This window comes from Mixia osmundae (assembly GCF_000708205.1).
Source record: "Mixia osmundae IAM 14324 unplaced genomic scaffold scaffold_10, whole genome shotgun sequence".
NCBI lineage: Eukaryota > Fungi > Basidiomycota > Mixiomycetes > Mixiales > Mixiaceae > Mixia > Mixia osmundae.
The window spans coordinates 376,406-388,435 of NW_014575554.1; the positions used below are offsets into that span (position 1 = coordinate 376,406).

The window sequence follows — 12,030 nt, forward strand, 5'->3', positions numbered from 1 at the left end:
GGTTGTCAAACAAAAGACGCGTTGCTGATATTCTGATCGACTCGAGCGCGCGACAGGATCCCAAATGCTCGAGGACTCCCTCAGCTGGGTCCACATTGCTCTCTTTGTCGTCATCGCATGCGTGTCTGTCCTTGTCATGGGACTCTTCTCGGCCGACAAATTCCCTCTGGTCGACAAGGCGAGCTCGTGCGACGCTGTCCATCCCTTCAGACTGACGCGAGGCCATGACAGCATGTCTGGGTCGGCGGTGGCTCCGAGGGACTTGGCCTGGCTTTTGCATGTCTTGTCGTCTCCGAGGGAGCTCATGTCACGATAGCCGCACGCAATCAGGACAAGCTCGCCGCGGCAGTCAGACAGATTGAGGCATGCTTGCTCGTCCACGTCCTTTGAGTCCCAAAGCTGATATCAGCCGGCACAGACCCACCGCACGAATGGCAAGCAAAGGATACAGTCCATTCCCGTCGACCTTACCAGCGCATCTGCCGTTAGCGCAGCCTTCGACCAAGCACAGCGTCACGACGACCGCGTGCCTGATTATGTCGTCTCTTGCGTCGGCGGCGCTGCTGGTGTACTAGGCTACTTTACCGAGCTATCAGCTGAGCAGTTCGAAAAGGGATGGCGTCAGAATTACATTGCTTCACTCTGGCAAGCACGAGTGAGTGCCTGCTGCACGGACGGCGCAAGATTTGACAGACAGTCCTGTCCAGGAAGCGGCGAGACGAATGTCACGACAAGCGGTCAAGGGCAAGATCGTCATCGTCTCCTCCGTGCTGGGCTACTTCGGCCTCGTCGGCTACTCTGCCTATTCTGCACCAAAGCACGCACTCCGAGGCCCGTCAACGCACGCTCTGTCCAGGCACTTGCTGATCTTGCCTTGACAGGTCTCACGGATGCGCTACGGCAGGAACTCCAGATGTACGGCATCACTGCGCATTGCTACTTTCCAGGCACAATCTACTCGCCTGGATACGCGGAAGAGGAAAAGACGAAGCCCAAGATCACAAAGCAGATGGAAGGCGCCGACGAGGGCATGTCACCCGAAGCGTGCGCGCGCGCTCTTCTCGCCGGTCTGCAGAAGGGCGAATGTCATATCACATCCGACCTGATTGGTCATCTCTTCCGCAATCGCATGCGCGGTCTTGCGCCACGTTCGAAGCCCCTACTCGATACGGGCTATAGTATCATCGCATCCGTGAGTATTGCGAGGCGCATGGCCCACCCAGCTAAGGTGCCTGCAGATCGCGATACCCATTTACCGCATCTTTTCGGATCGGGAAGTCAAAGCACACGCAAGGGATCATGTGCCGACTCTGACCACCAAATGAAATGCTTGTGTTGCTACAACATGGTTCGCAGCCTCGCTACTGAGTCTGCGTAATCAGCTTCCGCTGCCGCAAGAGTACTTGTGACGAGTTGGGCCCGGTCGTCGCTGGAAGCCTGAAGATACTGATCAACGAATTGACTGATTGGGGTTCTTGAGAGACTATGCGGCAAAGGCACATCAGAGCGTGCCATTGCGAGCAACAGCGTCAGCTCTTTCAAGTTGCCCTCCGTCTCGGAGGTACTAAGCTGCTCCGAAGGCGTAAAGATGAGAGGACGTAGAGCGCGCAAATCGTTAAAGTCTTGCCCTAGATCGCCAAGCGAAAGTCGCGATTCGCCAAGTAGCTGACTGACGGAGAACTCCAAAGAGGTCATATCCGTCGCGATCTGTAATTGGCCAGACTCGTTGACCGGCCGCAACAAAGCGATATGGACCGAGAACCGCCGGACGGTGAAGCGCGCCAGGTCAAGTGCCCACTCGCGTCTGAGTGCATCGCATCGCAAGCTTGCCAGCAGATCTCGTGAAAATGTCAGGATCTCAAGGACAGTCGTCATCGGTCGGCTAGGGTCTCCGCCAGCTTGCACTTCATTTGCAGTCTTGGCAAAGTTCTCATCGTGCAGACGGCTGAGGTAATCGCGAAGCTCCTGCCGAAGCATCTGCCAGAGCGGACCGAGAGTACTTTGCGCCTGCCGCTGTGCGCGACTCACACTAGTCAGCAAAAGCTGCTTGACGGACTGCAGAGACTGGTCGAGAGCTTGATTCAGAGGCATGTAGAAGTGGTACAGCGCATTAGTGAGCTCGACATTGATGGACTGGGCTTGATTGATCCTGTTGCTCGTCATCGTGATCGACATGGGATCTCTTTGAGTCATACTTTCTGTCCGTCTTGTGAAGTTTTCTGCGATCTGGCCCGCCGCTTTCGCCATCGACACTACTAACAGAGGGTCAAAGCGCGCAACATCGAGCTCATTGAGCAACGATCTCGCGAGCGCGAGGCCCTCTCTTGCGCCAGGCGGCGATCTCGAGCCACCGGCTACTGCGGCTGACAGTGCTTCGCTCATCCTTGTAGTCGCTTTAGAGATATATTGGACCTCGAAGACGCCCAATGCGCGAATAAGCAAGACTGTCTCTGGAGTCTGTTGCGTCGACGTATAGGTTGAATCTGTGGCAAGAGATACCGTCGATAGAAAAGTGTGCATCAGGCGCAAAAGGCGGGGATAGCTCGCGCTAAGTGTCTGCTGCACGAAACCGGACGCACTGGATGCTTCGTTCGATTGTCGTTCAAGCATTTGCGAAAGTGTGGTCCAAAATGTATGCGTAGGTCGCTGCTCTAGCGTCCTCATTGCTTCTTCCAGAAATGTCTTCTGCGTTTCTGGGCTTTGCTTGTATTTCATGACTTTCTCTAGAGTGTAGACTTTAATGCAACAGCCAGCCATATCGTCTGTCAGACTCTGTAGTCGACCCCATAGCGCCTGCGAGAATTGGGCGAGATTCTGAGGCGTCGGCTCTGTCCGCGCACGAGACTTGTAGACAAAGGCAGGCGCGGCCGACAGACCAGAAGGAGCGTCTGTCGCGCCAGCTTCCTTGGCCATACTAGCCACATCAAAGGCATTCCGTATGCGAGACGCAATCGCATCAGACAGGTCCACGATCAGAGTGGTGACAATCGTCGACATGAGCCCGAAATTGTGTGCAGCTTGTAGCGCAGCTCCCAGCATCGCGTGATCCTACAGACAAGTCAGCTGAGCATGATATGCTTGACAGACTTTGCGCATACCAGATTGGCCAGGCCGTCTTGTATCATGTCTTCCATCTGGCGGACGACCTTTTCACGAGATTCTGCGATGCGTGGCGAAAGCTGAGCGACCGTTCTGACCGTCATCACATTCTGTTGCTCATCTTCATCAATGGTCGCATCCGAGGTTGTGTTAGTCAGACGCTCTGTTGCGCAAACAGTAAGCGAACGGCCTGTGTTGCTGCAGGATTGACATACCGAGCTTGGTCAGCGAGAGTGCAGCTTCTGGCACAAGAGTCTGCAGGCGTTCGTTTTTGAGAGTTTTGGGTATATCTGACGACGTCGAAGCCTCCCAGTCGGACATCAGTGAGTCCAGTCGCCTGGCCAAGGTCAAGAAACGATCTGTGCTTCTGACCAGCGAAGAAGCGCGTCTTAACCTGTCAAGCTGATCCAACGCGGCCGAAAGCTGTTCGTACGGCGTCTGTATCTTACGCTGTAGCCTGTGTACGCATACTCAGGATTGCAATCTTGCAGCTCCCCATAACGGAATCACCTCGAGATGCCTCCTTCGACTTCGGATAGGCCTTGTCTTACTTGACGTAAGCTTTCATCGACTGTGGTGACCCGCGCCGCCTGCGACAGGAGCTCATCGTGATGCCGAGCGACCTGTCACGCCACGCAATCAGGCCTGCCATGCCTCGTGATGCCTGATGAGCGTGCCTGATCCTTGATTTGACGATTGAGGTCATCAATGCCCGCATTTAGCCGATTCAAAGCTGCCGTGACGTCCTCGCGCGCTTGCCTCTGCCTGTCTGGAGCAGCAGCAGCAGGCGGATTGTCGACCAAAGCGCTTGAGGAGGAGCGGTAAGGCTGTCCATTGAGGATAGCAGCCGCGTAGGCGTTTGCGTCAAAGCGGTCGCCTAGAAAGACCTCATACTCTGCAGAGCAGCTTATCAGCCCCTGGGGGAGCATGTATGACAGTGTATAATATACGTTTCGGGATGCTCAGCATGGAGGGACAAGTGGTCAGTTTGGTCGCTCAGCCCACGCACGACGTGGCAGGACGTGCTTCGTCTGCGATCGACGACGTTCCTTTCCCGAAGCTCGCGAAGCTTGGCGCAGATCTCCCGCCCGCGCTGAAGCCTCAGCTCGGCTTGTTGCTGCGCTATCACAGCCCGCGACTACGCCCGCTGCTGCTGCTGCTGCTGTGCTGACGTTGGACGATATAAACTGTAGACCGCCGGAACGCTGTAGACACGCAATATGGTACGCCGTTTCACACCTGCAAGAGACCGACGGCTGACCTTTATCACCTGGGCACAGTGGAACACTCAGGATGAGGACTCTGACGACGAGTCCGTCATGCGGTTCCGCACAGGGAACTACAGACGACCCAGCACAGCAATGTCGATCAACACGCTGGCTTCTCGCGACACGGCAGCCGACATCAGCGAGTACACTCGTCAACGACGCACCTCTGAGCAGTCGACAGCACCCGCACGCATAGGCAGATCACAAGAGGATCATGGGTGGTCTAGCCATCCGTCAGGACTGCAGGCGCAGAATGAGAGACACCATCTGCGCGCTCTCAAAGACGCCAACATCACCCTCGATACGACGAATGTACCTCAGGCGCTACTGCGTGGACTCAGCATCCGCAAGCTCAAGCCCAACGAGGACGGAACGGCATACTATTGCGAGCCCGGCGGATTGATGCCCACCATCATTCCAGAGGACCAGTCGCCTGTCACCCCGACGGCTTCGGTCGCGGGCTCACTCTACAGAGGCTCGCGAGGTCGTGCAAATGCGAGACCCTACCGACCTCCTTTTGCGCCTGCGGAAGATCTACTGACGACGGAGCCCGTCAGTGAGGCTCCTCGGCGTGGATTCAGCCTTGTCGACCCTGGCGTCGTCCCTCGTCCTCATGCAGACGGCCCAACAGCGGCCGAAACGACAGAAGTCAGCGGAGACGGGATCACAAGGAAAAAGTCGCTCAAGGATCGACTTGCTCGCGGCGTCTCACTGCATCGACGGAAGCGTTCCTCATCTGCACCTCCTATGCCAACTGTACCTCTCGCGAGCCCCAGCAGTTTGATTGATTCGCCCCCACCTGGCAGGGATAACAGGCTGTCACGCTCTAGCAGTGTGAACCAGAGCTCGCCGCGAGACGAAGGTGCTACCGGCGAATTCAAAGGGTTCGTCCGAAAGCTCAGTCGAAAGAGACCGTCAGCGCGTCGAGCTCAAACGCTTCCGACTGTGCCCGAGTTCAAACCAGGTAAGCTTGCCTAACATCATGTCTGTCGATCAGGCTTATTGGTCACTGCAGCGCCCATTTTGACACCCATCAAGCTGCATCCGCCACCTGCTGTTCTTGGCCTGCAAGCAATCCCGCTGAGCTCGTTTGCGCCTCTGCCGGCTGTGCAACCCAAGGCAGCGTCTACGCCCTCAGATTGCAGGCAGACAGCCTCACCCGCATCTGACCGCAGGGTTGCACGCCCGCGATCGCGCAATCCCTATACAGACTCCTGGGCATCCGATTCGTATGCGTCTGAAGAGCTCAAGCTCTGGCCGACACGAGACGAGGAGCAGACCCCTTATATACTCACACGCACTCGCGCTTGATCACTTCCCTCTTTGTGTTGACATTCATTTCTTTACTTGTGTGTAGCCTTTAAGTTCAGGGACCAAAAATCTGTAGCGATTATGCAAATTCTACTTGGGGTACAGCTATGCTGCCGCCGTTGCAGCGGTAGCGTCCTCAGCTTTGCTCTCCGTGATTTCCTCGGTCGTATCATCTGCGCCCTCTGCGACGACTTCGGCTGTCGTCTTGCCTGCAGGAGCAGCGGCTGCCTTTGTCTTTGCTTCGGCGTCGGCAATCTTCTTCTCGATAGCGGCTATGCGCTTTTTCGTTTCCTCGTCCTGATGCTCGACATACCAGGTCTTTTTGGTGGAAAGCTGCTCGATGACCTTTGGCAGATCGCTGTGCGAGACAGGAGGCGTGACGTCGAATGAGATAAGGGCGGCATAGGTCGACATGGGCAGACTGAGCTTACCGCTCGAAGGAGCATTTGATTTTTTGCTGCTCTTCTTCTTCTTCGAAAGACCGCCAAAGTAATCGTCATCGTCTTGTGTCTTCTTTGCTGCCACCACACTGCCTTCGGGAACGGCTTCGTCTACTTTGCGCGTCTCGAGCTGGGGAAGCTTGCTAGACGTAGAGGCCACGTTGAGCTTGGGCTCTTCGATGGCTGCCGTGCTTTCGCCGGTCATTTTCTGCAGATACTCGACGAGCGTCTTGCAGTCTTCAATCTCGCGTTCATATGCGGGTGCCTTGGCCTCCTCGAGCAGTCTAGCATTCGTCTCTTCGCGCTTGGCATCGTCATAAGCTTGCCTTTCTGCCTTTTCCTTTTCAAGTCGGCGGTTGCGATCCTCAGTCATCTTTTGGTCTGAGATCCGTGTGAGTTTTGACCAGTAAGGGAGCTCGCGGACCTACAGTACTTGTCATTAGCCTCACGGAAGGCAGCGCGCTCTGTTTTGCGCAGGTTGTAGATTTCGTCTGCCTTCTTTTGGAGCGCATTTCGTTCGTCGTAAAGCGCGCTGCGACTCTTGTATGCAGCATCTCCGTCCTTCTGTATCGCGTCTAGTTCACTCTTGATAGTCGTGTAGCGATCCGACGCAGCTTTCGATTCTGGGTTATCCATCTGGGCTCTGATCTCGTCAATCTTTTTCTTGTCCGCCTCAATGGAGTCTCCTTGGCCACCAAAGCCTTCGATGACCTTGCGAGACTTTTTGAGGTTCGAGATCTCTGCCAGAGCACGTTTCTCGTCCACGAGCTTCATTGTGCCTGCCTCGACCTGCTTCTCGAGGGAGCTAAGCGCGTCGCAGGGTAAGCGCCGCTATAGCGCAAGCAGGGAAGAAAGCCTGCCTGATCTGATTGTCCACCTCTGTCGTCGAACGATACTTGGACTTGCCACGGGAGTCTTGCAGCTCTTTCGACTGCTCACGAGCGTCAGGGCCAGCACGAGTGAGCCGTAACAGGGGGCGTGCCTTGCGTTGAATGCCATCTTGCAACGACTTGATCTGATCAAGCGCTTTCTTCCTGCTGGCAGAATAGGTCGATTGCTGACCACGCAGCTTGTCGAGCTCCTCCTTGAGTACCTTGCGTCGCTCTGATTGCGGTCCAGACGCATTCTTGGGGTCAGAGTCGTTAATTTTAGCTTTGATGCTTGCCTGACAGCAACGCTCTTCAGTCCGGTCCCGTGCCCACAAAAAGGCGCATAGACTCACGACAGCCTTCTGGGCGGACATGAGCTTGGTCGTCAGCTCTTCTTGGCGCTTGTCGTAGGCGGCCTTGTCAGGCTTGCCATGCGTGCTCGCCGTGGCTTGATCTGCTGCTTTAGCTGCCTTGGCGTCATTGATGGAGCCCGCGACAGCCTTGCCGAAGCTGCTCGCAGCGGCATCTGCCTTTGCACCGCTCACTGGCGCTTTCCCATTTGCCTTGGGCGGCATGACTGCGGTTCTCGAGAGTTATTTATGCTTGGCAGGTCTATAGGCGGCAGAGCAGCGCGTCGTCAAAAATTACAACAGGAGACACCAAAGCGTGGTTCCTATCTCGTGCATTCTGAGCTCAGGCTACGAGAAAGCTGGGCTCGCATCTCTTCGCACCCGTTCTGCCATCTGCCCAATGTGTGAACACGAACCAAGGATTGGTGCCTGTCCGCATCATCAGCACAGCTCCTCGCGCGATATCGATTCGTAGCTCACCGCATTCGCCCGTTCGCTGCCTCGCCATCAATATCAGCAGTCGTGGTCTGTTGATAAGCGCTGCAAGATTCATGATGTCCTGCTCCTTCGCAGCGAATCTGCCCAAGCGAGTTTGTGTGCTCGCGACGCGATGCATCTCTTGCGCCCACCAGCTCACTGCCGTCACGCTCCCGCCAAACCAAGCGCCTGCGAGGTGATGAGTGCCAGCTTTGCGCGTGCAACATTGAGTTCACCTTGAATCAGATTGGCGCGCAGAGGGACAGCGCTTGCATTCGTGTACGAATCGAGCGCGTCTGCCATCGGCAGGTTCTCGACGGCAGAAAGCATCATTCGATCTCCACTCGTTCCGAAAGCTTCGTCCAGGCGGACGTCAAGATCACTAAATCGCACTCTAGTTTGACTTCTGAATGCGCCTGCGTCGACCCAGAAGAATCGTTCGGACTTGAACGGGTTGCTCTTCGTTGTCCTTTCGAGGAACCATGCCTTGGACATCCAAACGGCATACATCAGTGTCGAGTGGATGCGCTGCTCAGGATCGAGTCGCCATTGTTGTTGCAACCATTGCTGACCGCCTAGCTCGAGTATAGGAGGCAACGTGAGCGCAGAGGCTACGGTCACAATCTGTAAAGGGCGGGTTGATGTGCTTGGTCCGTGCGCAGCCTGCACTTTTGCTACGAGATCAGGCGAGGTGTAGAAGACGATGGGTTGCTCGTTCGCTCGTAGGAAGTTGCCCAGCCATTCAAAATACTGAGCAGGCGGATGTCGCATTACATCGTTGGGGTCGAGAAAGAGCGCCGAAACAAGAGTAGTGCGGTATTCAATCTGCAAACCGTCCGTCGACCAGACCTGGCCAGAAAATGCTGAATAAGACCACTTTCGAGATGTGACACTGGACCCGTGACGGACAAGCACGAGTGAGGTAAAACCCCCAAAGAGACCAATCGCTGCGCAGAGCGAGCATGCTGCCAAGATGACTTTGACTACCGCAGATCGCCATTGAACCCGGCTCGGCTCGCGCAAATCCCCATCCGATAGGAGTGGCTCGTCTAGATCGAGCTCGTGTTTTGCCATTGTCAGGCGCTTGCGGTAAGGAGCGCATGCTTCAGATTGTGACATTTGACCGGTGCATAGAACAGGGCCCGAGCGCAGAAAAGCCTGAGCGTCGTCTACTCTATTTCCTCGAATTCGTATGCAGACTGGATGCGCGGCTTTTGCCTTGGATTAGCTTCGTTCGTCATGCCTTGCGAGCCTGCTCGGTGAGACCTTGAGCATGCGTGGGGGAAATGGTATGACAGGCTTACGCTTCGATGGCGTCGCCGGTGTTGAGGGATCAGACTTGTCCACTTTAGGACTTGCACTTGAGATGGCTCCTGACGTGGGCTCAGGCGCTCTAGAGCGTTGCGCATTGCGGCGCAGCTCGTTCAGCTCATCGTTCATCTGATGTCCAGGATCAACCAAACGCAGATCCTGAGATTCAGAGCAAACCTGGTCAAGAAGGAAGAAGACGCCGAATGGCTGTGCAGCGGTGTCTGAGAGCGGACGGACTTCCAACGAAAGCGATGCCTTGTGATCGTGCTCTGGTGTGATGAGTATTCTTGCTCTGCCTTGCTCTGCAGGGATCAGATCAAATTCGATACCGCGCACGAACACCGAGCCAGCTGCAAATCCGCGCTGATAGTCGATGAAGCGTCTGGTTTTTCTCTTGCATAGGTCGCTGATCTGAGCAAGTGAGTACGTTGCTGACCAATATTGAAGATGAAAACGGCCGCCTTCAATTTCGAATTCCGCAATAGCAGTAGCAACAAGAAGGCCATCATTGTGAGCAAGATACACGATAGTAGGAGTAGCGACGCCGGGCTCGTAAACGATGGCGCGGCCATGAGCAAAGTCTGAGAGATTGTCCATTGCACACGGATTGCTCGGAAACCTGTTGCCGACGCGCCTGATACTCAACAAGCGCGTATACTGCTCAGTCAAAACGCTGATATGTGCAAGGACAGGATACACACTTATTACAAGGCCATATACTCGGCTATAAAACGACGCCAGCCAGCAACATCGTCGGTATGCAGGCGGCAATTATGTTGAATCTGCTACAACGTGAGCGACATCACATTTAGCGGCGCGCCCAACTGACCCTCAAGCTATGTGATCTGCCTTGCGTGCAGGCTATGTCTTGCCACAGGCATTCGAAGAGTCCGATCTCCGTCAGTGTCATGGCATCGGCATCTCGAATGCTGACCAGACGGAGTTTGCTTGCCGAGGTTGCGACGGGTATTGCGCCCAGCACTTCTCCATTGACGACGCTTGCGAGATCATCCAGGCCAAGATATCGGAGCTGTGACGGGTAAGCAGCGCTCCTGAGCCACTTGAGCAGTTCCGATCGAGAGATTTGTGTGCCTGATAGGTTGAGCTCAATCAATTGTGACCACCGCTGCGCGCCGATGAAGCATAGGTCTGGCAGATGTCGCATAGATGTCATATTGAGGTCAAGCTTCTGCACTCGCGGAAATACTTGTGCTAGCACGTCCGCGTCCCTAATGCGAGCGCAGCCGGCTAAGTCGAGTTGGATCAAGCTATTGCGACTGCTTCCGAACGCGCGTATGATGTCTGCTTCCGTGACTGATAGCCGCGTGAGGCTCAGCGCGTGCAAGCGCCGAAAGTCGAGAATGGCCGTCTGCGCAGCAAACGCTTGCCAAGACTTCGGCGAGCCCGCGTCGAGAGTGACTGAGTGTGCAGACGCGACTAAAGCGGGCGACAAATGTCGCCAATCATCTTCGATGGCTAGCATAGGATAGACAGCCCTGGAAGTACAAATATCGTGCATCTGTCCATGCGCGTGAGCCTCGCTGGGTACTTGCAGGCCGATGACGTACTAGCTTGGAGACCAAGCGCATGCGAAAGCGTTCCACTGGCGGAAGCTCAAGCAGAATAGCGCAAATGAGCTCAGTCGGTAGCTTTGACCAAGCTGACTGGAGCTTTCGCCGCTTGGCAGGAGCATCGAATGACGCCAGGAATTGACTTTCGGATCTGGGCATGGGCCGGATTGTTGGCTGGTGCATAGCTGACAACCGATCGCCTGAAGAGTAGCTATGACATCGGAGACGTTGTACGTATGCCGACTCTAAGCAAGTGAAGAAGCTGACTCTGCCTGCAACTTCCTTACGCGGCGGTGATAAGCGAATCGATGTCGCTGTCCGCCATCGGCGCCTCTGATCAGGTCTTGCATCGAGCAGCAGACGGTCGACGTCTGAGAATACATTCGGCGTGTTAGCAGTGATGCAGAGCATCATGAAGATTTGCTCGACCTGTTGCCCATGACGGTGGAAACGCTCACTCGCACACCTGTTGACATTGCTTTCCACGTGACCTGTTCATTTGCGCGTATCGCGTGACGCAATCTCTCACGCTTGCCCTGCCATGCTTGGAGGAGCTAGGCTGCTCTTGCGAAGGATGTCGACGGTTGCGAAGGATCAGAATTGCATCTTTTGCAAGATCATCGAGTGCGCTATCTGCGAAGGGACGGTGCAAGTGCTGAAGCGAGCTTGCAGTGGCAAGATACCGAGCATGAAACTTGCGGAGACGGAGAAGACGTAAGAGAGTCTTCCTGTCGTTGCCTGACATGCTCGCTCAGCGTGCAGATCAGATTGGCATTCATGGACATCGGACCGATCGCCAAGGGTCATTCTCTAGTCATCCCAAAGTGCAAGCCCCGACCCGGAGACGGTCAGATTTAGAGCTGACCTCGGCATTGCCAGATCATGCTGCCAAGTTGCACGAGCTGCCGGATGAGCACATGGCGGAGATCCTGCCTCTAGCAGGCAAGATCGCTCGTGCACTTGGCTGCCAGGACTACAATGTCTTGCAAAACAACGGCAGAATTGCACATCAGGTGAGCTCTGGCTGAGGCGTATCAACGAGGCATGAATGACAGTACTCGGCAGATGGTGGATCACGTCCACTTTCACAGTATGCACGGCTATGTCTGAACTGATTGCTGCTGAGCCTGAAGCGCAGTCATTCCCAAGCCAAACGATACAGAGGGTCTCGGCATTGGCTGGCCAACGCAGGAGGCAGACAAGGAAGAGCTCAAAGCATACTGCGACAAAGTCAAGGAGAAGCTATAAGCGTCCGCAAACGGTCGAATGCACCAATATGACGCGTAGTCCGAGCGTGCCTTCGTCGCGTCGTCGCTTTGATCTGTCTCGTTCAT

At 55.3% G+C, this 12,030-nt stretch overlaps 7 protein-coding genes across 7 annotated transcripts; 3 read left to right on the top strand and 4 right to left on the bottom strand.

Annotated features, from left to right (window-relative positions):
- Positions 1 to 35: 35 nt before the first annotated feature.
- Positions 36 to 1,356, top strand: L969DRAFT_89963 (uncharacterized protein). Its single transcript, XM_014710497.1, has 6 exons — positions 36 to 178; positions 232 to 363; positions 419 to 655; positions 708 to 831; positions 882 to 1,192; positions 1,239 to 1,356. Exons 1-6 carry the CDS (start codon positions 65 to 67, stop codon positions 1,323 to 1,325), a joined length of 1,005 nt encoding a protein of 334 aa, XP_014565983.1. The 5' UTR covers positions 36 to 64; the 3' UTR covers positions 1,326 to 1,356.
- On the bottom strand, positions 1,290 to 4,203 carry L969DRAFT_89964 (uncharacterized protein). The gene is made up of 6 exons (XM_014710498.1): positions 4,050 to 4,203; positions 3,777 to 3,994; positions 3,610 to 3,722; positions 3,315 to 3,556; positions 3,099 to 3,262; positions 1,290 to 3,048 (listed from the first exon to the last, which is right to left on the bottom strand). The coding sequence occupies exons 1-6, from the start codon at positions 4,066 to 4,068 to the stop codon at positions 1,339 to 1,341; spliced, it is 2,466 nt and encodes an 821-aa protein (XP_014565984.1). The 5' UTR covers positions 4,069 to 4,203; the 3' UTR covers positions 1,290 to 1,338.
- A 116-nt stretch (positions 4,204 to 4,319) lies between these two features.
- Positions 4,320 to 5,678, top strand: L969DRAFT_96497 (uncharacterized protein; the record flags this gene model as incomplete). The annotated part of the gene is made up of 3 exons (XM_014710499.1): positions 4,320 to 4,322; positions 4,380 to 5,331; positions 5,383 to 5,678. 3 exons carry the CDS (start codon positions 4,320 to 4,322, stop codon positions 5,676 to 5,678), a joined length of 1,251 nt encoding a protein of 416 aa, XP_014565985.1.
- A 105-nt stretch (positions 5,679 to 5,783) lies between these two features.
- Positions 5,784 to 7,562, bottom strand: L969DRAFT_96498 (uncharacterized protein; the record flags this gene model as incomplete). Its single annotated transcript, XM_014710500.1, has 5 exons — positions 5,784 to 6,499; positions 6,547 to 6,923; positions 6,979 to 7,049; positions 7,101 to 7,283; positions 7,341 to 7,562. The coding sequence occupies 5 exons, from the start codon at positions 7,560 to 7,562 to the stop codon at positions 5,784 to 5,786; spliced, it is 1,569 nt and encodes a 522-aa protein (XP_014565986.1).
- On the bottom strand, positions 7,469 to 9,186 carry L969DRAFT_201501 (uncharacterized protein). The gene is made up of 4 exons (XM_014710501.1): positions 9,119 to 9,186; positions 8,051 to 9,066; positions 7,818 to 8,003; positions 7,469 to 7,766 (listed from the first exon to the last, which is right to left on the bottom strand). Exons 2-4 carry the CDS (start codon positions 8,931 to 8,933, stop codon positions 7,681 to 7,683), a joined length of 1,155 nt encoding a protein of 384 aa, XP_014565987.1. The 5' UTR covers positions 8,934 to 9,066; positions 9,119 to 9,186; the 3' UTR covers positions 7,469 to 7,680.
- Positions 8,984 to 11,107, bottom strand: L969DRAFT_96500 (uncharacterized protein; the record flags this gene model as incomplete). Its single annotated transcript, XM_014710502.1, has 6 exons — positions 8,984 to 9,066; positions 9,119 to 9,254; positions 9,303 to 9,759; positions 9,846 to 9,907; positions 9,955 to 10,644; positions 10,694 to 11,107. The coding sequence occupies 6 exons, from the start codon at positions 11,105 to 11,107 to the stop codon at positions 8,984 to 8,986; spliced, it is 1,842 nt and encodes a 613-aa protein (XP_014565988.1).
- Positions 11,108 to 11,237: 130 nt separating this feature from the next.
- On the top strand, positions 11,238 to 11,944 carry L969DRAFT_96501 (uncharacterized protein; the record flags this gene model as incomplete). Its single annotated transcript, XM_014710503.1, has 6 exons — positions 11,238 to 11,320; positions 11,369 to 11,410; positions 11,464 to 11,522; positions 11,576 to 11,709; positions 11,762 to 11,786; positions 11,835 to 11,944. The coding sequence occupies 6 exons, from the start codon at positions 11,238 to 11,240 to the stop codon at positions 11,942 to 11,944; spliced, it is 453 nt and encodes a 150-aa protein (XP_014565989.1).
- Positions 11,945 to 12,030: the final 86 nt, after the last annotated feature.